Here is a 19,883-nt window from a genome sequence, read left to right on the forward strand (position 1 = left end):
ATGTCCTGGCTCACAAGATCCCTGACACTTTGAGTTGCTGTCAAACTCTTCCGCTTTTCACCTCTTCTCGTATGACACTGACTAGACCTTAACTACTGTTACCAAAATAGAGTGACAGTACCCGGTTCGCCAATCGATGTGCATGTCCTGAGAGCGCAACGTCGATGTGTCGAATAACCGTGGCTCGATCGTGGAAGTTTTCCTTCTGGCAGAAAGAAAGAATGCCTCTTCCGAGCTTTCGCTTCTGCGTATGTGTCAAGGCTGCAGATCATTCTATGCTCGTCTTCTTCTTGATTCGCAAAGAAAGAGGGATACCTTGCACTGACCAAACGAGGAGTAAAACGACGACCGAAAAGATACTGCGAAGACTCAAAACTTTCTCCCTCCGTCACTAGTCCTCCTCACTTCTGCCTCTTGATATCAGCGACGGGATTCAACTCGATGAATGAAACTCGCCGGGACGCGATCATAGAAAGTGTCCCCATTTCCTTTTTCTTCCCAAATCACCTCGATTCCGTTTCGTTTACAAACTCCCTCAAGACCTTCAATTTCGCCAAGACTATCAGAGTCGAGCTCCCATCCTTGTAACTGTGCGAGAGTGACAGTTTCGAGTTGATGTTGATTCGAGTTTCCGTGTTGATTCGAGTTTCCAATGAGTTCGATCCACATAGTCGCGTCCGGAAGTCGACGTCGCACCTCGAAGTAGAGATTTTTGACTCGATTGAGATCAGGTACGAATTGGACACCACTCTGGTAAGATTGATGAAGGAGGACAGAGATGGAAGGAAGGGAGAAATCGATGAAGGAAGAGCGACTTTGTTGACCAGGTAAGCCATGAACGAATCAAGTTGAGGAGCGAGACGATTGATAAAATCGAATTCCTGGGGCCAGAGGCTAGTGGAGTGATTGAACCAGGCGAGATGTTTCAGTTTCGGAAGTTCGAAGCGGATCCCTCCTTCGTTGTGGATCGGACAGCCGGTCATAGTTAGACGGACAAGTTGAGGAAACGCAAAGACGGCTCCGTTAAGAGTCATGGTGACGGCGAAGAGAGAAAGCGTCGTGATGTCTAGTAACCGAAAGAAGAAATTCAGCAAGTGACCAAAGACAACAGTGAGAAACCCGAGTGAGAGGCGTATGAGAGGCGTACTTGAGCCGAAGAATGCCTTGAGGGGTGGGACTTGACGTTTGACCACAGCTTGTTCCAAGTTCGTAGCTACCTTGATGAATTTTCTTAGCAACGGGATAAGGCGCGTCAACTTCTCGTCGTAATGGAAGTTTTCAACCGTTGCGATCGCCTCCTTCGAATTATTCTCGAGTAAACTTTCGAGCAATTTCGGTCCAGTTCCCATCGCGAGAGACACGTGCTTGAGGAGGAGAGGTTGTGTGAAAGAGCGGAAGCGTTTCGAGACGAGGCAAAGCGAGCGGAGAGTAGGGTAATGCGTCTTGCGCGATTCTTGGGTACTCAAAGTGTCCTGAATGACGTCGTTGAAGATCTGGGAGAGCGTTTCGGTGGGGAGACGATCAAAGAATCGATTTTGAGGGAGAGAGGCGGTCGAAATCGACTCTGACATCTTGAAGGGTTCTGCGGACCAATGTAAGCCGAGTTAGTCATGTTCTCGAGACACTCGGAGCCTTCAAGGTCCTTCACGAATGGAGGTACCGACCCAATCGATGAAAGTAGATGAAAGGAAGGGGAGGAGGAGATGGGAGTGAGACTTACCCAGACGTGTTCGGGAGTACGAGAATCTACTATATGTGCTCCTTGTGACCTCTGCTGCCCTCTCGAGAATGTCGGGCGAGAGCGACGTTGGGGAACGAGGGCAAGAGATTCTTCCCCTTCTACTCTTCACTTCTGTCTCGTTCGACACTTTCAAGGGCGCCTTTACAGCAAGCATCGAGTCTAAGAGAAGCCTTTGGCGCCGTGGGTCTATCTGAGCTGAAGAGAGTCGAGAATCGGAACCACGAATCGACACGTCCTCTCTCCTCTCTTGTCTGCGTAAGTTCAGCCCGTATACCCACAGGAGCGAGTGCTGACTGACGCGAGTGATTGGCGCTCCAGATCCTCCCCGTTCAACGATGCCGATTCCATTCATCCCTCACGAAATCGTTTCCGAAATCCTCTCTCAGTTCCATTACGAAGACGAAAACGCAGAGACTGACGGAAGAGTTAACGAGGCTCCTGGGAAAGCGACTTCTCTCGTCTGTCGTAGTTGGCGCCCTCTAGGACAAGCTCTGCGCTGGAGCAAGATTTCCATCGAACCTTCGTCCTCTTCTTCCCTCCTCGATCACCTCGTCTCCCATCCTCACATTGCAAATCTCGTTCAAGACATGAAACTTCTCAATTCTCATCGAGACATGGATCAGGACGTCACAGAGCAGGTACCGGAGGACTACGCTCCATCTCGCAAACTCCTCTCATTGCTCGTCGAATTGAAGAACGTCTCGCTCGATTTCGCAAATCGCAATCACTTTGGAGAGTTTCTTATCGTCTGCTCTAGACTTCCAAAACTTGCTAAAGTTCGAATTGTCGGACCGACTCTCTACATCACTCGCCAATTGAAAACCGCTCTTCTGAAAGGCTTTCCAGTCTTGAAAACGCTCGACTTGAGTCCGATGGAACTTGTTGATTTATTGGTATCGAACACGGAGGAGGAGGAGGAGGAGGACGACGAAACCGGGAAGAACCCTGACATCGCTTCAATTCCTTCGAAGAGTCAACTACGCCACGTCGAGCTCCAGACCTCGCGCATGCGTGGTGGATCCGACCCAGACCCAGCTAGGTCCATGTTCGATGTCGTGAAATCCGCCTTTGACTGGTCGCGAGTCACGACATGCTCAGTTGGCGGACCCTTCATCACCGAGGAAATCATTTCCGACTTGGCTCGTCAAACCAACCTCGCTAAACTCCAACTCTCGCCGATTCGTCTCGACCTCAGATCAATTCTCTCGACACTCATCGTCGTCCTCCCTCAAATGATCAACATCCGATTCCTCGTCGTCGAAAAGACCTTCCGCAGCGGAGAAGACGTTCTTGTGTCCCCAATCAAGATCCGAGATTTCCTCCAACTCATCCCGCCAAACCTTGACCTACTCGTACTTCGTCAATTTGCGTTTGATCCATACGACGACTCTTTCGAATTCCCGGACGCGTTCGAATTCGAGGCCGAGGGAAAAGAACCTCTTCGGGTACTTGAGACGTTGGCAGCTGAGGACTATCCTCTCGTACTCGCAGAGTACGAGACTGATTCGGGAAAACAGTGGTGTCGGGTATACGAATCAGAGGTGAGTCTCTTTCTATTTTACTCCCCTGTGATCTGCAAGCGAATCGTCTGCTTTAACTAGTTCTTGTCTGCCACAGAGTTCCTCTGAAGACGAGATTGCGGAGGGAGAGAATTCGGGAGCGGAAAGCGATTGACGTGAAGAAGAGGACAAAGACAAGAAGAATCCTGACCGTTTTCAATTCATGACTTGGTTTCAGTTTCAATCTCCCCATCTCCAATTTGCCGTTCCAGGATATTGTTGTACGGGATCGCTGAGCTCTCGACCAGTGAGACTCATTAGCGAGACGATGAGTTCAAGACCTGTCGCGCGGGCTTCGTCCAGAATTGTCTCCTTGACAATTCACCATGACGAGATCCGCCTCGCACTGCCTTCAGAACGGTAGAGCAAGATCAAGAGTCATTGACGGCTTCTTGCGCGAGATTGAGGCAGAATGGAGAGAAAGAAGAATCTCTCCCTGGGCACACAATCTTTCATCTGTCTTCGCCGCTCTGAGCCCAGTCCGACTCTTGGTTGAGGTGCCCTGTCACCGCCCTTTAACGAGTCTCCGCTGATCAAAAAGCGAGTACCACAAGGCTGCACTCTATTCCCCCTGGCTGGATACCGAGCAAATATCGATCTTGCGAATCGTCAGTTCTTCCTCGTTGTCTCTGCGACGGACGCCTTCGAGGATCGAGCTCCCTGCTCTCCATACAACTCGTACACGAGCGGCTAACCTCATTGAACCCAAAGTGCAAAACAAAACAACGAAACCGATACAACTTTTTTTGCCAGAGAACATTTCCTCCTCTCACTTCCCTCCCTTGGTCCTCCTCACTTCTTCTTTTTCGCTTTTAACTTTTTCACTGGCTTTTTGGTGGTCTGACGACGAGATTCAGCTCGATGAATGAAACTTGCCGGGACTCGATTGTAGAACGTGTTTTGATCTGTTCTTTCTTCCCAAATCACCTCGATACCTTTCGCTTTACAGACTTCTTCGAGCTCGTCAATCTCGACCTGTGCTTCGAGTGATAACTCAGTCCCTTGCAGTAAAGCGAGAGTAAGAGTCTCGAGTTGATGTTGCTTCAAATTGTCGATCGATTGAATCCACAAATCTGCATCCTGAACTCCTCGTCTCAATTCGAAATAGAGGTTTCGTACTCCGTCGAGATCTGGGACGTGATTTCGATACGATTGATGGAAGAGGACAGAGAGGGAAGGGCGTGAGAAAATCGAAGGAGGAAGGGCAGGTCTGCTGATGAGGTAGGCCATGAACGAATCGAGTTGAGGAGCGAAACGGTCGATAAACTTGAATTCAGGTGGGAAGAGGGTCGAGCCGTGACTGAACCAAGCGAGATGTTTCAACTTTGGGAGTTGAAAAAGGATTCCTCCGGTTTCGGAATTCGAGCAATTCTCAAAACAAAGACGGATGAGTTCGGGGAACGAGAAGACAGCTCCGTTGATTCTGAGGTTGACGCATTTGAGGGAGAGAGTCGTAATGCCTGGTGGACGAGACAGAAACCCAGATTCAGCAAAACGACTATTAAAGTAAAGGGAAACTCGTTTTGAAAGGCGTACTCGAGCCGAAGAGTGCTTTGAGTGGTGGAAACTGCCTTTTTTGGCCTGGGTTGATGAAAACGTGTTCCAGGTTTGAAGCCCTTTCGATGAATTTCTTGAGCAAAGGAGTCACTCCCGTAACGTGGGCATCATACCAGAAATTCTGAACGGTTGCGATCGTCTCCTCTGTGTTGTTCGCGAGTAAGCGCTCGAGCAACTTTGGTCCGGTTCCCATCGCGAGAGAGACGTGCTTGAGGAGGAGAGGTTGAGCGAAAGAGCGGAAAAGTTTCGAAACTAGGCAAAGAGAACACAGAGTACTGTAGTGCTCCTCGCGTGATTCGACACAGCTCAAGGACTCCTCCGTCACGCTGTCAAAGATTCGTGCGAGGGTGTCCCTGGAAAGGCGATCAAAGAACCGATTTGAGGAAGTCGACGTCGGCTCCGCCATCTCGAAGGGTCTCTGTGATGAGGCAAGAGGTAGTCAGCTATCCTCTCGAGTCTTCAGACGAGCTCATATGTGCTCAGAGGTGAACGTACCGTTCTGGTCGGGGAAACTAGATGAAGACGAGTGAACAAGCGAGAGAGCAACGAGACACTCCCTCGAGAGTTCTCCAAGCTCTTGCAGGTAGCTCGAGCTGTTCCTTTTGACCTCTGCTGGCTATTCGGGTGATTCGGAAGAGCGTGTCGAGAAGGTAGGAGGACAAGAGATCGAGCGCTTCCCCTTCTACCTTTCACTCCTCACGCTCGCGACCCCGCGACCGCTGTTCTCGGACGACTTTCGAGATCACGAACAGTCTCGCGGAGTCGCGAACAAGTCCGAGCCGTCTTGCCGAGCTGGAACGACTCGAGAATACGGCCTCTCTCATCTCCTCGTCGCGTGAGTACACCTCGAAAGCAACTCCCGAAAAGCGTAGATGACTGATAGGCAGTTCGTGAGGTCGTAGTTCCTCCTCCTCTCAAAATGCCGATTCCGTTCCTCCCTCCCGAGATCGTCTCGGAAATCCTCTCCCAGTTCCGCATCGGAGACGAGGACGAAACGAACGAAGCTGTAGGAAAATCGACTTCTCTCGTCTGTCGTAGCTGGCGCCCTTTCGGACAAGCACTTCGCTGGAGAAAACTCATAATCGAACCTTCGTCCTCTTCTTCCCTCCTCGAGCACCTCGCCTCTCATCCGCATGTCGGCACTTACGTGCAGTTCCTGGGACTCTGGAGCTCCCGTCGTGTCATCACAAAGGAGGACATGGAAAAGGAAGAAGAGGCTTACATCCATTCTTGCCGACTCGCTTCGCAGCTTCCACAGTTGAAATATCTCGAGTTCGAGCCGAAACACTGCGAATATCTCGAAGAACTTGTCATTGTCTGTTCCAAACTCCCCCATCTCGTACACCTTCGCCTCGTCGCCACGGCACTCACTATCACTCCTCGACTGAAAACCGCTCTTTTGAACGGTTTCCCCGTTCTGAAGCACCTCGCTTTGCAGCCAGCCTGTCTCGTCGCATACAACCCCAAGTCGGAATCGTCAAAGAAGGAGGAGGAGGAGGACGGAGGTCTCGCCATCGCTTCAAATCATCCTAGAAGTCGACTTCACGTACTCCAGCTCGCAAGTCGGTACCTCGGTGGCGCAGAGATGCCGGAACCACTCAGAATGATGCTTGACCTCTTGAAGCACGCCTTCGACTGGTCACAAGTTGAATATTGCTCCGTCGGGGGAATGTACTTGGTGTTCGAGGAAATACTTTTCGAGTTCGCTCGTCTCCCAAAGCTCCTTCATCTTCAGCTTGTACCCATCGATTGCGACCTCGAACATCTGTTCTCGATAGTTGTCGACCTTCTCCCAAACCTGATCAACGTCGTGGTTCTCATCGTCAAAGACAGCTACAAAGACGAAGAAGTTTTCGAATCTCCCATCCCAATCCGGGAATACCTCGACCTCATGCCGTCAAATCTGGAAGTTCTCGAGGTTCCTCAGTTTGTCTTTGATCCGGACGAAGACCCATACGGGTTCCCGAGCGCGTTTGCATTTGCGTGGACAGGATGGAAGCCGCATCGAGTATTCAGAGCGCTCGCACCGAGAGGTTGTCAACTCATTCTCAACAGATTCGAGACTGCATCAGAAGGAATATGGTGTTGTCCAGAGGTGAGTCTACATCAGTTCTTCGCTCCTTCCTTGGTCTCAAGTATATAACCCCGTCTCGTTTTCTTATGATTGCCGTAGTGAGCTCGAGTATCTCTGGAAAAGAGAGCTGGACGACTGGAAGGGATTGAAGTGAAGAGGAGGGAACAGCTAAGGTGATTCTAACTCGAAGGGAAAAAATTGCTCACGATGATTTTTTTGTGTTTTGCTCCTGCTCTCGTTCGTGCTGCAAAGTCATACTGATCTGTTCTGTGAGCTGTTACGGTGAGCGAGCTACGTGGCCGTGAGACGTAGGTTGCACCGAACGAAATGTTACCTCTTCAAGCTCTGATCTTTTCTTTTCGCTAGCTCGTCAACCCGGCTCGATTCAGTGTGCCTGCAGATGCTCTCTCAGCTTTGTCTGTACCGCCAGATGCTATGAAACGTCACGAAGGAATTAGATACAATCTGCTCACAGAACAGAGCGAAAAGAGTAAGCATGAGTCTTTGATCCCGAGCTGGCGGATCAGCTGAGTTCCTCCACTCGACGTGTTGTCGTTGCCAGCTCCGCAAGATTGTGTCTGCGTCCAAGGTTGACCTTGCACTCAAAGTGCTCTCTCTTCGCTCGGTTCCCAATGAATGAATGAATGAGGTTGGTTGAACAACCGAGGTGGATAAAGTAGAGGAAAGCTACGAAAGAAGAGAAGAGTAACAGTGTGTGCCATTGAAACAGATCGACTGTTCACTTGGAGCGATGGATTTAGATTCCTCCAAATCGATGAGCGACGTCGGGGTAACGAAGCTGTGCTCGGAATCCGAGGCTGTTCTCTTGTACGTGCTCGTAAAGGGCCTGTAGAGACCATGTCAGTGACCAGCGAGAGAGCAAAGACAGCCATGAGCATCAGCTCAACATTCAAGAGATATCATGAAGTCTGCAGGCGTACGGTAATCCCCCTGATTCTGTTCAGAATGTCGTCCTGTGCAAGAGAAGCAGTCAGCAGCTGTGCGAGGTCGGAACGGAGGGTTTTGCACGCACAAAGTCACTCGGCATCGGGTCGATCTTTCGAACCATCTTTCAAAGTCGTCGAGAGCTTGCAAGAGTTGAACACGCTTCCAAGAGTTGAGGTTTCCGACTGTGCGGGGAACGTCGGCAACGAGTACCTGGATGCGGGCGATAGCTCCGAAGTCGCGCTCTTGTTGGAGTGGCCCGACATTGGTTCCGTATTTCTGCATCCAACGATTAAGCAACGTGTTGAACTGTACGGGTAAAAGTTAGCGCATGGCGCGATCGCTCAATCACGAGTAAGAGACAAGCAGTGATACTGACCAAAGCCGATTTGATGTTGGATAAGGCTTGCTCCTGACGAAGGAAACAGCAATGTGCGAATTCATTGTCAGCAAACGGAAGGAATGACCGCGGAGAGACAGCGCACAATTTCCGATTTTTAGATCGGTTTACGTCTCGCACCCGCTCTAGCCTCCACCGCTTCGAGGACCTGTTTCACCCACACATGAAATCTAAATCATGATGAAAAGTTTAGGCCTCTTCTTCACATTCTCAGTGGAACGCAAGTAGACTCACGGAGCAGTGTGTACCCACAACTGAGCATCCCAATCTTCGCCACTCTTGAAGTGTTCCTTAAACCAGGTTTTGAAGGCAGAGATGCACTGTTTCGAGGCGGCTGCTGTCAAAGATTGGTGGATACGATTAAGGAGATCGACGATGCCCTGCTGAGTGACTGCTTGTGACATCTTTGTCCGTGACAGAGGAAGGCGAGCGTTAAAGAGAAGAAACGAGGTGTCGTTTGAAGCAGTGTTGCCGCCTAAGGCCGTAGAATTAGAATACCTTAGGTAGAAAATTTCCGGCCATTCTACCTAAAATCTACGTCTTAGAATTCCCGCTGGCGCTGAAAATGCTCGTAGACTCTCGTAAGTGGTTCACATCTATATGCGAAGGATGAGAGGATTTTTGACGAACCTGAATTTAGGAGCGAAAAGAGCACCGCGGAACAGGAAAACTGACTCAGCTCAGACCATCTACCCACAACTTTCCGCTTCTCCAGCTCAGAAGAGGCACGATACAGAGGACGAATAGCTCACACATGAGCGAGGAGCAGGGAGAGCATTATTTTGGCACTCCTCATCGTCGTCTCGTTTCCTCGAGAATTATTTCGTACGTTTTTTGCTGCTTCAAATCTCCCGCACAAGCTAATTGACCTTGTGTTCTGCAGAGCTGTAGAGTAAAATCAGCATCTCCAAAAGTGGGAGGCCAACACTTTACCTCCGCGGAGAGTATTCTAAGGCTTCTAAGGAGCGATTTAGATGGCATGATTCTACCTACCTTAGTTAGGCTTCTACGGCTTCTACGAGTTCTACGTCTAAGAACCCCGGCAACACTGGTTTGAAGAGAGGTCGAGGCGAGCGAGCGATCAGTGCGCGAACAGCAATTCATCTTTCTCCGCCAAAATTCCGAGGATGCCAAGCACGAGGGAAGGACGAAGCAAAGATCGCTGAGGCTCGAGCTCTCGAGCGCGATTTCATCGACGAGGTTCTTGCGTTCCACGACGACAAGCAGCTTCTTTCCTCTCCTACTGAGCGATTCGAAAGAACGAAGCGATTCGATTGATGAGCGGGGATACGGGATTGAGGTGAAATCGGATGCGAGCCTCGAGATACGACCGAATTTCCAGGGCTAGCACGAGCTCCTCGACCGAGTACAACTGTAAAGCACACTACGAGAGTCAGTAAGCTGTAATCTGCTAGAGTCGAATCAGAGAAGCGACACCAAGTGAGGAGACTCACGAAACGTAGAAAACCGATAAGCGCGCCAGAGCGACGAACGAAAAATTTCGAATTGACGGACGGAGAGGAACGACGTGAACCATGTGGATTTCAAGCCAGCTGGTAGTCGAGGGATAGCTACAGGTATCCAAACTGTGAACGCTTTCGCGGCTCTGATCAGTTCCAACGAGTAAGATAGAACGATGAAAGCGAGAAAAGCTCACGATAAAAAGTCTCTGCTGGTTTCTCTCGCCGCGCTGCTCACTCCTCTTATCCTCGGCGATATCTGAGGAAAGTGACGAGCCGTACTGCCCACGGACCAATGTCGGCCTCTTCGCTTTCTCATCGCGGATTTCGAGAAATCAGCTCTTTTTCCCCCAACCACCTCCTCTCCCCTTCTTCAAGTTCTCCCCAATCGTTCCCTCAATACCCTCGAATCCTCAGCCTCTTCCCTATCGCCTTCTTTCGCCTGCACAACCTTTTCCCACTCGTTCCTTTCGCTCTGATCCAGATTCTCAAAGAGCTCTGCTCTCCCCCTGTACGTTCTATACCACCCCTGATAACCTCCTTTCAGGATCTTGACCTCGACTCCTTCCGGTAACGCAGGAGAGTGGGCGAGCTGATGAGCGACGTAAGGACCGCGAGTTTGCGAACGCATGCAATGGACAATGACGAGTTTCAGGTCGGGCGTTCGGGGGAGGATATATTGCGAGATTACTCGTTCGCTGTGACGATAGACTGAACATTAGCGGGAGAGAAGGAGAGAGTGAGGAAGGAGGAGACGAACGTTTTCGAAGGAGTCGAGAATTTATCGGTTGTGAGGTTAAGAGCGTTGGGAATGTTTCCACCGACGAAATCGGATGATCTGACATCTAGCCACATAGTGCACTCGTGGTCAGCAAATGCGCAGTAGAGGAGAGAGGGAGAGGAAACGAACCGATAACGACGAACGAGGAGTCGTCGGAGGGGTCCAGCAGCACGCGCTCGAGTTCGGAAGCTTGGATGTAGGCTTGGGACATCTTCAACGTGCAGCCGCTGTGAGCCTGCGAGACGTGGGAGAGAGTAGGAGATGAGGTTGATTGAAATGCAGCTGGAAATCGTTCGGCGTTGTTCCGTTCGAGATGTCGGCTGATAGATCTTCTGTATAGTCTGCTAGCAGGCGAAACAATGGTCGATGATAGTGGAGCGAGAGAGGCATCTCCGAAAACTTTCTTCATCTCTCTTCTCTCTTTTCTCCTCACTCCCCATCCCTGTTCCAATCAGGATGGCTGACGATTTCGTTCTCAACTTCGATGCGCCCTCCTCAGCTCCTCAAGCAGCGGCACGACAACCTCGACAGAAAGGAGGGAGATGGACCGATCGAGCGAAAGAAAAGAGGTTCAATAAACTCAAACAACAGAACCCTCGAGCTTCTGCCTCTACTCAGGGTAGTCAGAGGGAAGATGGGGCTCAGTCAGGAGGAGCGGGAGGAGGAAGGAAGATGCCGGGAAGTCGAATGAATAATCGATCAACTCAAGACTCTTCCACTACGAACGGAGCCACGAACGGCACTACAGAAGGAGGAAGGAGGTTACAATCCACAGTAGGACCCTCCGGAAAGAAACAATTCATTTCATCTCTCTTCACCGCGGATGGATTACCCGTCGCCTCGAATTCTTCTTCTCTGGATTCAACCCCTGCTATTCCCGTCAAACCTTCGAACGCTCCACTCACTCACACGAAACCTGTCAAAGAGGATAACGCAGCGGAAGAGGAGGAAGAGGCAGAAGAAGATCCAGCACCAGAATTAACCAAACTCGGATTAATGAAACCTCTCGTCGTTGCCCTCTCTACGAAACTCGGAATCACCGGTCCTACCGCTTGTCAAGCCGGTGCGATCCCTCGTCTCATCGTACCCTCCCCCTCGAAGTTATTCCCGTTCGAACACGACGCGATTCTACGAGCTCAAACCGGTTCCGGTAAAACTTTGACTTTCCTTCTCCCCATGCTACAAGATCTCCTCACTCTTCCTTCTCATCTCCTCGTTCCGTCTCCCTCCACCTCTTCAGCGGCTTCGACTTCGACTTCGACGAATCCAGATCGTTCAATCGGTACCCTCTCCCTAATCCTCGCTCCAACTCGAGAACTCGCCTCCCAAATCCACACCGTCCTTTCCTCCCTCCTGTCCTCCATGCCCTACTCCTCAACCTACTCGATCTCTCCTCGTTCCCTCACCGCCGGTTTACTCGTAGGAGGTGCGAATCGAACTCACGAGAAAAGGCGTCTGAGGAAAGGTTGTCCGATCGTCGTGGCGACTCCTGGACGATTACTCGATCACTTGAAGACTACGGCGAGTTTCAGATTGGCGGGTCAGGCGGTTAAAACCAAGAGTTTAGCACCGAGGGGAAGGGAGAATGCGAATAATGCACCGTTAGGAACTCGTCGAGGAGGACCGAACGGAGGAGGAAGAGCAGGTGGAGAAGAGGAGCAGTTGGGGTTGAGATGGTTGATCGTTGATGAATGTGATCGATTGATGGATCTAGGGTTCGAAGAACAAATGAGGGCGATCTTACAAGATTTAGAAACTCGTTCGACTTCAGGAACGAATAGGAGTAAGAGAAGGAGAACTATTTTGTGTTCTGCGACGGCTAGTGAAGGGGTTGATAGATTGGCGGAATTGATTACTGGGGAGGAAGGGAAAACTCCAGAAGTGATTGGAGCGAGGGAAGATTTGAAGGTCCGAGAACCGGTTCGACGGGATTTGACGGTGGTCTCGACGGAGAAAGGGAAGAAACGTGCTGCTGAAGACGATGAAGACGAGGAGGAGGAACCCGCGAAAGAAGGAGAAGATTCGACGACGGCTATCGCAAAGATTCAAATCCCTTCAGGTTTCACTCCCCCTTCTCAACTACTCCATCACTACCTAATTGTCCCCCCCAAACTTCGATTCGTTTCTCTCCTCGCTCTACTCCGTAAATTACTCGTCAAGAATCGCTCGACTGGAGGACAAGGAATGAAGATCCTCGTTTTCATGAGTTGTACCGACGCGGTCGATTTCTGGTGGAAAGCTATTGGAGGTATGAAGTTAGGACGAGACGAAGATGTCGAAGATGAAGAATCCGACTCGGAGGAAACGAAAGAAGGAGGAGGAGAAAAGAAGAAGAAATCCCTTGCTTCTCTCCATCCTCTTCTTCCATCGATCCCGATCTACCGTCTACATGGCTCTCTTCCTCTCCAAACTCGACTCGCCTCTCTCAGCGCTTTCTCGACGTCCTACAAGATCGAAGACGGAAAGAGAGAAGGGGAGGAAACTCAAGATGCTGTTCTTCTCTGCACCTCAGTCGCCGCTCGAGGTTTGGACGTTAAGAACGTTGGATGCGTTGTTCAAGTAGATGCTCCGACCGAGGTCAGTCACACCTTTCCCTCCCTTTCCCTCTCCTTCCACTCGAGCGAGAATGAGAACTGATGAGAGAACAAATTCGATCGAACAGGGAGGTATAACCGAATACATCCATCGAGTAGGACGTACCGCTCGTGCCGGAGCCCAAGGATCCGCCTATTCTTTCCTTCTCCCTTCCGAAACCCCCTACGCTCAACTGCTCGAAGATGGGATCAACTCGACCTCCGACTCCTCCTCGAAAGGAGCGAAAAAGACACGATTGAGAGAAGTTGGAGTAGAAGAAGTATTGAGGGATGGATATGGTGGAGGGAAGGGAAGTAGGGAGTTTGAAACGAGGGCTACGGACGTACAGATGGGATTTGAGAGGTGGGCGAATCAATCTGAAACCGTACGTTCGCCTTTTCCCTCTTCCCTTCTATTTAAGCCGTTACTGACGAATGGACGAATGAGTAGAATGCGGAACTAGCGAGGAAAGCTTTCCAAGCTCACATCCGAGCCTATGCGACTCATCCTTCAGCAGAAAAACATATCTTCAACACGAAATCTCTCCATCTCGGACACTTGGCGAAATCGTTCGGAATGCGTGAAGCTCCTGGTCATCCTTCCGCTGGTTCTTCCTCCTCTTCGAAGAAAGGTTCCTCTGGAGCGAAACGACAGAAAACGAGCAATGGAAATGGAAATGGAAAGGAGGAGAAAGGAGAAGGAGGGTTCGAGACGGGATGGAAGAGGAAACAAATGGATTCGGAAGCGAGAATGAAGAAATTAATGAGAGGACCTAAGGGGAATGGTGGTGGAGAATTCCAGATTGCGGGAGAGGAAGTGTTGGGAGCGTTGAGGAAAGGGAAATAGATGAGAGAACGGGATTCGAAGGGTGTTTTGTACGATTTCTCGCATGGTCTGTTCGCAATTGTTTACCATCTAGATTCAGCGTGGAGGAACCCAGAGAACGAGTGAGAGTCGAGACGAGCTTGTGAAAAGGCGAAGTCCGATTTTTTGACTTTTTTTCTTCTTCTCGCGCTTATTATTCCTCCGCTTCAGCTTTTCTGAGCGTAGCACACCCCTCCTGAAACTGCAAGGAAAAGGAGACGAAAGAACCCTCGCGGATTTCCTCGAAAAAATATCCGAGTTCATCTTTTTTCTCTTATCACCCTTTCCGCCTCTCGCAACTCAGCCAGACCTCCAGAGAACGCCCTCAGCACTCGACACACCACTCCCGCCTATTCAACATGGCTCCTTCACTCTGGCGGAAACCCGGAACGAAAACTTTCCAACTAGTTCACCGATCTCAACGAGACCCTTTGATTCACGACCCTGAAGCGTCCGATCGAGTCTTGAAAGAAGTCACGAAACCTCGTGGTGCTGTAAGCTCCCCTGTCCCTTCCTCTCTCTTCCTCCCATCTCTCTTACTAACTCTCTCTTCTCTTCTCTCACTCTCGAGTGAGTGTAGAAAGGACAATACTCGGCATACGAGTCTTCAACGAACCCAGAAGATGATCCCGATAAAGCGGTAGCAGAGGAAGAAATCCAGGAATCACCGTTTGGAGCCGACGCATCAAGTTATGGAATTTTCTACAATGATCAAGAATACGATTACCTCCAACATCTCCGCTCGGTAGGGGATCGACCTGATGCTACTTTAGTCGCTGCTCCTACACCTCGGGAGATTCAACGTCAACGAAAGAAGGATAAATCGGCTATGGCTGGATTCATCGAACGAGAACCGATCTCTCAACCCGAACAGAAGTTGGTTCTCCCAGAAGATTCACTCCCTTCTCATCCATTAGATGAAGTTTCTTATCAAACTTATCATCAACAACGACAATTGGAAGAAACTGGAGGGTTGAAACCGGATTTAGATCCGAGGGTTAGGGAAGTTTTAGAAGCGTTGGAAGATGAGGCTTATACGATTGATGAAGAGGGAGAAGGGACGGATCAGGAAGATGAGTTTTGGAATGGAGTTCTCGCGGGAGGGGAAGGGGATGGGAACGATTGGGAAGAGGACTCGGAGGAAGAGGAGGATGAGGTAGAGGAAACGGGAAAAGGAATCGAGAAACTACGATTAGCGAATGGGAATGAAGTTGAAGTTTCAGCGGGAGGGAACGAATGGGACGCAGTTAAACGATTCAAAGCGTCTCAAGCGAACAATGGATCGGACGATGAGGAATTTGAATCGGAAATGGGGGATACTATCGCCGAACTCGTTAAATCTTCAGCGAGAAGACCACCTAGAGGAACAAAAGGAGGAACGAATAGTGCGATGGGTAGCTCGTTCTCGATGAGTAGTTCAGCAATGTTTAGGAATGAAGGTTTGAGGACTTTGGATGATAGATTCGATCAAGTACGCCTCTCACTTCTCTCTCCTTCTCTCGCTCTTCCTTCTCTGTCCCTGACAGTCAGTTCGGCTGCATAGATTGAGAAGATGTATGATGAATCAGACGACGATTCCTGGGGAGGAGGAGGAGGAGGAGGATCCGATGACGATTCCGAAGCAGGAGAATTCCACGGACCTCAACGAGAAGATCTCGAACAAATCATGGACGATTTCCTTTCCCGCTACGAAGTTATCGGAGGTAAAATGCGTCAACAACTGAAACCTCTCCATTCCCAATCCTCTTCTGATCCAAACTCATCGGAATACGCCGATCTTGATCCGGAAGAAGCTGTGAGGAGGGCGAACGCGAGTAAATTGGATAGGATTCGAGCGTCCCTTGCGACTTTGGATATAGACGGAGAAGACGATGAAGTCGAACAGAGGAGGAAGGAGAAAGAAAGGATTTTGAAGATTGTTGAGAGACAAGAAAGAGAGGAGGAACGAAGAGCGAGGAAAGGGTTGGGTAGGGAAACTCCAAAGGTTGATATCTTGGAAGATAGGAGGAGGGATCGTTGGGATTGCGAGACTGTTTTGAGTGCGTCTTGTCTCGCTTCACATCTCTTTCGCTCGAGGAGTCCGACTGATATTAAAGTGATTGTTCGCACAGGTACTTACTCGAACTTATCGAATCACCCGAGGTTACTGAGGATCAGGGACAACAAGTTGAAGACTCCTAAACCGGCTCAAATCAAACTCGATCCGAAAACTGGGTTCCCTCTCGTCGATGGTGAACTCGTTACTGGTCGTCAACCAGGTGATACGATCATGGAAGAACCCGAAGAGGACGACGAGGAAGAAGAAATGGAAGAATACAGTAAGCTGTCTCTCTCCCTTCCTATCGCCGAAGTCAGTCAGCTCACTCTCTCTCGTTCGTTCGCTCGCGCAGTCCCTAAAGAAACGATCAAAAGATCCCGAGATGAAACTCCCGAAGAAAAGAAACTCCGTAAACAACTCGTCAAGAACGATCGACAATCTCGACGAACTGAGAAGAAAGCGACGAAAGAATCGTTCGAGAAAGAAGTTAAACGACAGAAGAAAGTTAATGGGAGACGAGTTGCGGAAGGAGGAGCGGCGGATATCAAACCGGGTACCGAGGGAGTTAGACGACTCGCTTAGAATGAACGAGAGGAGGCTCTGGAGGGTGCGCAAGTTTTCTGTTGTTGTAGATTTTCTCCTCTCTTGCTCTCGCTTGCTTGGAAGCATACACTATCACTCGCTCTATCTCGTTCCCGTCCGGTCGGTTTCTCGCGAGCTTCGCGTGGTGATTCAAGACTCGCGGTTGCTTTGCGCGCGAAACTTTGTGCATTTCGTCATCTCCGATCCTCAAAATCGCTAGATCACTTGCATTCTCTCTCCCTGTCCAAGCAACACACACACACACACTCTCTCTCTCTTTCTGTTTGCGCGTTCTTCCAGCCAGCGAGTCTCGATCCAAATGCCGTTGCGAAGGAGCGAAAAGATTCTACCTCAGCCATTACTGTCCTAAACGAACGTGAACCTCCCCTCCTTCGCTCCCCCATCTTCTCCAACTCCACACATCCTCCTCGCATTCCCCGTCCCCACGATCCTCTCCATCCTCAATAAATCATATTTCGAGAACACCACATGCGCACTCAATTCACTCTCATCCACTTGTGCTTGATCCTCTTCGTTGGGATTGGGAAGTTGTCCGGGGGATTTGAAGGGGAAGGAAAGGAATTCGGGATAATAGGATGCGTGGGAGGGGGGAGCGTAGAAGACGACGGTTTTCGCTCCACGGATACGATACCTATTCGATCAAAGCGAACGAAACGCATTCAGTCAGTTTCGATCCTTGTTCGTGCCGAAGAGGAAGAGGGAGAGATAGGAGGAGGAGGAGAGATGGGAGACTTACCGCCTGAAGAAATGGAATCGTTCGGTGATTAACAAGAACTTTTTCTTTCCTGAGAAGAAAGCACCACGAGCTCGAGAGACGTCGGGAGTGGGAGTGTACCTAAACGAGTGGGGGGGTGTACGCACGAATCGAGTGAACGAGGCGAAGTGGGGTGGAAGGAAGAAGAGAGAAGAGCGTTTTCTCGGTCAATCACTTCGCTCGAGGAGAGAAGAGAGGGAAGGAGAACGTACTCTGAGATAGAGGCAAACGAGAAACCATCCAATTTCTTCGTCAAATACCTCTTCAATCGAACGAAATCGAAATAATCCGGAACAAAGATAATCGTTTGTTGTGAGGAGATCGCACTCTTCATCAAACTCGGCAGAGTCTGTGTTCTCCCACATCGCTCATCAGCACAACTTGCTCGTACAGAAGGAAGAAAGGAAACTGGATGAGAGAAAAGAGATGACCCACTTTCTGAGTGAACCATTCAAACCTCCTATCCTCCAGCCCCTCTACCCCTTCTGACCCGCTCTCAATCCTATTCCAAACCTGTCTCAATCCCCTCGGTATCAAATCCATTACTCCTTCGTGGTGTTCGATCGTTTTGAGCTTGCCGGCTTGGTTAGAGAGGTGGGTGGAGAAGAGGGAGAGAGTTTCGGGTGTACTGTAACGGGAGAGGAGGATGGATTGACGTAGGAAGGGAGCCCTACAATCGAAGAAGGCATTAGTAACTTCGGAGAACGGAGAGGGACACAGGAAAGGGAAGAGAGATGGGCAATGCGACGTACTTTCCGTCGAGATACCAGGGCTTTACTCGGGAGAAATCACAGCCATGATCTTCTTCGGGAATCTTGTTCAATCGTTCCATAACGAACTGAAATTCCGTCGAATCGAGAGAGAGAGAGAGAGCGAGAAGGGTTAGTTTGAGCGAGAGAAAGAGAAAGATACAGGAGAAACAGAGAACGTACGTTTAGATGATCCCAGTTTTGCATGAGAAGAACGTCCATCTGATCCACCACAACGAGTTCGATCGAACTCAAAAAGTCGGAATCACTGCGATCACTCGCCTGCGATCAGCTTCGAGCTTAGAACCACTTGAAAGAAAGAGAAGAATAAGATGGGAACTTACTTTTCTTTCTCGATACTAGTCCTGAGTCCCAAAGGACTAGCAACCAATAAATCCGCCTGATAAAACTCTGCGAAAACCTTACATTGTTTCCTATTAACTTTAACTCCTACCCTAAACTCATCATCTATATTCCCTTTAAACGTTTCTACATGATCCTCTGGGTATTCATCTCTATTTTCAACGAGTTTATCGACGACACCAGAAGGGAGAGAGTATTCTCCGAGGAATCGTTCGTAGTTTTCGATTTGCGGGACGAGGGAATAATGGAGGAGATGTTGGAGCCAGGATAAAGCGCACGAACGGAATGGAGTCAGGATTAGGATTTTTGGACGGGTGAACCCTTGGTCGGTTGTGATGCGGGAGGGTTGGGAGAGGGAAGGGTTCGAAGAGATTTTCGAGAGGTATTCATTGTTTTTCAGGATTCGGGATCGAGTTCTATCGACACCACGAGGGTTAGTTCTGAGTAGAAGAGAAGAGATGGCAGAGGGAGGAATTACTTTTGTACGTGGTTCATAGCGTGTAAAGCGATCGATTCTCGAATTTCTTCGTGTTTCTCCCCAAGTTCGAGCTTCGAATAAGAGATGTCTTGATAGCTCGAGAGTGCTTGTAGCCAGTTCGACTGAGCAGTGGGGATTGTGTCTACTCGGACAAAACTTGAGGGTCAGTGGATGGGTCAGAGCGAAAGAGAGGGAAATGGGAAAACTGACTGTTGGGCGAAGAAGATTTCAATTTATCCATCAGTTTCGGGGCATACTGTTCACATCGTTCTCTGATCAGCTTGTTGCTCTCCCTTCCCGTGCAAAGAGCTAGCAGGAAACTCACGAGTCCGAACCCATCTTTCGTTTTCGTCTCAACTTGTCCCATTTCCTCTCCGGTATCTCTCCTCGGTGTGAACTTCTGACATTCCCCCAGCCCCTTGACCACTACTCTCTTCTTGCTCCACTTCAATCCCCCTCCTCCTCCTTCCTCTGATTCCAGATCTTCCTTCGAGACGGATTCGACCAATTTTGAATCCGATCCGAAATGACTCTTGAACGAATCCTCCTCCTCCTCTGCTGTTTCCTCCTTCTCTATTGTAATCTCCTCTTGTTCTGGTTCCTCAATTGCAGCGACCGCAACAGGAGCGGAGGGAGTAGAGGGGGAGGGTTTGAGTTTCTTATTCTTCTTCTTCCCCTCCACTTTCCTCGCAATCTCATGCCAATCCCTCGTTCTAACCTCTTTACCCTTCTTCCCTTTCTGTCCTTGCTCCTCCTCCTCCTCGTTGTTCGTGGCAGAGGTTGAAGTAGTGGAAGAAGTTTTCTTGGGAGGTTTAGCACTTTGTACGTTGAGGATCGTGAGTAGTTTCACAGAGGGCGATTGTTCATGCATTGGTTTAACCATCTCTTGTTTCCTCCTCGTCTAGCTGGTCGAGGCGGCTCGAGGGTGGAGGGAGGAAAAGAA

At 49.8% G+C, this 19,883-nt stretch overlaps 9 protein-coding genes across 9 annotated transcripts; 4 read left to right on the forward strand and 5 right to left on the reverse strand.

Moving 5' to 3' along the window:
* Window positions 1-420: 420 nt before the first annotated feature.
* Window positions 421-1,571, reverse strand: JCM6883_002948 (uncharacterized protein; the record flags this gene model as incomplete). Its single annotated transcript, XM_076635113.1, has 3 exons — window positions 421-750; window positions 825-1,066; window positions 1,148-1,571. 3 exons carry the CDS (start codon window positions 1,569-1,571, stop codon window positions 421-423), a joined length of 996 nt encoding a protein of 331 aa, XP_076484879.1.
* Window positions 1,572-2,076: 505 nt separating this feature from the next.
* JCM6883_002949 (uncharacterized protein) lies at window positions 2,077-3,415 on the forward strand (the record flags this gene model as incomplete). Its single annotated transcript, XM_076635114.1, has 2 exons — window positions 2,077-3,282; window positions 3,359-3,415. The coding sequence occupies 2 exons, from the start codon at window positions 2,077-2,079 to the stop codon at window positions 3,413-3,415; spliced, it is 1,263 nt and encodes a 420-aa protein (XP_076484880.1).
* Window positions 3,416-4,092: 677 nt separating this feature from the next.
* On the reverse strand, window positions 4,093-5,050 carry JCM6883_002950 (uncharacterized protein; the record flags this gene model as incomplete). Its single annotated transcript, XM_076635115.1, has 2 exons — window positions 4,093-4,760; window positions 4,837-5,050. 2 exons carry the CDS (start codon window positions 5,048-5,050, stop codon window positions 4,093-4,095), a joined length of 882 nt encoding a protein of 293 aa, XP_076484881.1.
* A 726-nt stretch (window positions 5,051-5,776) lies between these two features.
* On the forward strand, window positions 5,777-7,000 carry JCM6883_002951 (uncharacterized protein; the record flags this gene model as incomplete). Its single annotated transcript, XM_076635116.1, has 1 exon — window positions 5,777-7,000. The coding sequence occupies one exon, from the start codon at window positions 5,777-5,779 to the stop codon at window positions 6,998-7,000; it is 1,224 nt and encodes a 407-aa protein (XP_076484882.1).
* A 1,373-nt stretch (window positions 7,001-8,373) lies between these two features.
* Window positions 8,374-8,680, reverse strand: JCM6883_002952 (uncharacterized protein; the record flags this gene model as incomplete). The annotated part of the gene is made up of 2 exons (XM_076635117.1): window positions 8,374-8,446; window positions 8,511-8,680. 2 exons carry the CDS (start codon window positions 8,678-8,680, stop codon window positions 8,374-8,376), a joined length of 243 nt encoding a protein of 80 aa, XP_076484883.1.
* Window positions 8,681-10,109: 1,429 nt separating this feature from the next.
* JCM6883_002953 (uncharacterized protein) lies at window positions 10,110-10,728 on the reverse strand (the record flags this gene model as incomplete). Its single annotated transcript, XM_076635118.1, has 3 exons — window positions 10,110-10,434; window positions 10,497-10,581; window positions 10,647-10,728. The coding sequence occupies 3 exons, from the start codon at window positions 10,726-10,728 to the stop codon at window positions 10,110-10,112; spliced, it is 492 nt and encodes a 163-aa protein (XP_076484884.1).
* Window positions 10,729-10,973: 245 nt separating this feature from the next.
* DBP7 (putative ATP-dependent RNA helicase) lies at window positions 10,974-13,937 on the forward strand (the record flags this gene model as incomplete). Its single annotated transcript, XM_076635119.1, has 3 exons — window positions 10,974-13,094; window positions 13,180-13,476; window positions 13,542-13,937. 3 exons carry the CDS (start codon window positions 10,974-10,976, stop codon window positions 13,935-13,937), a joined length of 2,814 nt encoding a protein of 937 aa, XP_076484885.1.
* Window positions 13,938-14,314: 377 nt separating this feature from the next.
* Window positions 14,315-16,575, forward strand: LTV1 (ribosome biogenesis protein LTV1; the record flags this gene model as incomplete). The annotated part of the gene is made up of 5 exons (XM_076635120.1): window positions 14,315-14,449; window positions 14,536-15,426; window positions 15,499-15,994; window positions 16,067-16,273; window positions 16,346-16,575. The coding sequence occupies 5 exons, from the start codon at window positions 14,315-14,317 to the stop codon at window positions 16,573-16,575; spliced, it is 1,959 nt and encodes a 652-aa protein (XP_076484886.1).
* Window positions 16,576-16,941: 366 nt separating this feature from the next.
* Window positions 16,942-19,823, reverse strand: UTP25 (rRNA-binding ribosome biosynthesis protein UTP25; the record flags this gene model as incomplete). The annotated part of the gene is made up of 10 exons (XM_076635121.1): window positions 16,942-17,227; window positions 17,333-17,431; window positions 17,563-17,699; window positions 17,786-18,020; window positions 18,103-18,188; window positions 18,283-18,367; window positions 18,444-18,878; window positions 18,941-19,082; window positions 19,151-19,196; window positions 19,266-19,823. 10 exons carry the CDS (start codon window positions 19,821-19,823, stop codon window positions 16,942-16,944), a joined length of 2,109 nt encoding a protein of 702 aa, XP_076484887.1.
* Window positions 19,824-19,883: the final 60 nt, after the last annotated feature.

This window comes from Sporobolomyces salmoneus (genome assembly GCF_050403485.1).
Source record: "Sporobolomyces salmoneus JCM6883 DNA, S_salmoneus_JCM6883_v1_ctg84, whole genome shotgun sequence".
Classification (NCBI taxonomy): domain Eukaryota; kingdom Fungi; phylum Basidiomycota; class Microbotryomycetes; order Sporidiobolales; family Sporidiobolaceae; genus Sporobolomyces; species Sporobolomyces salmoneus.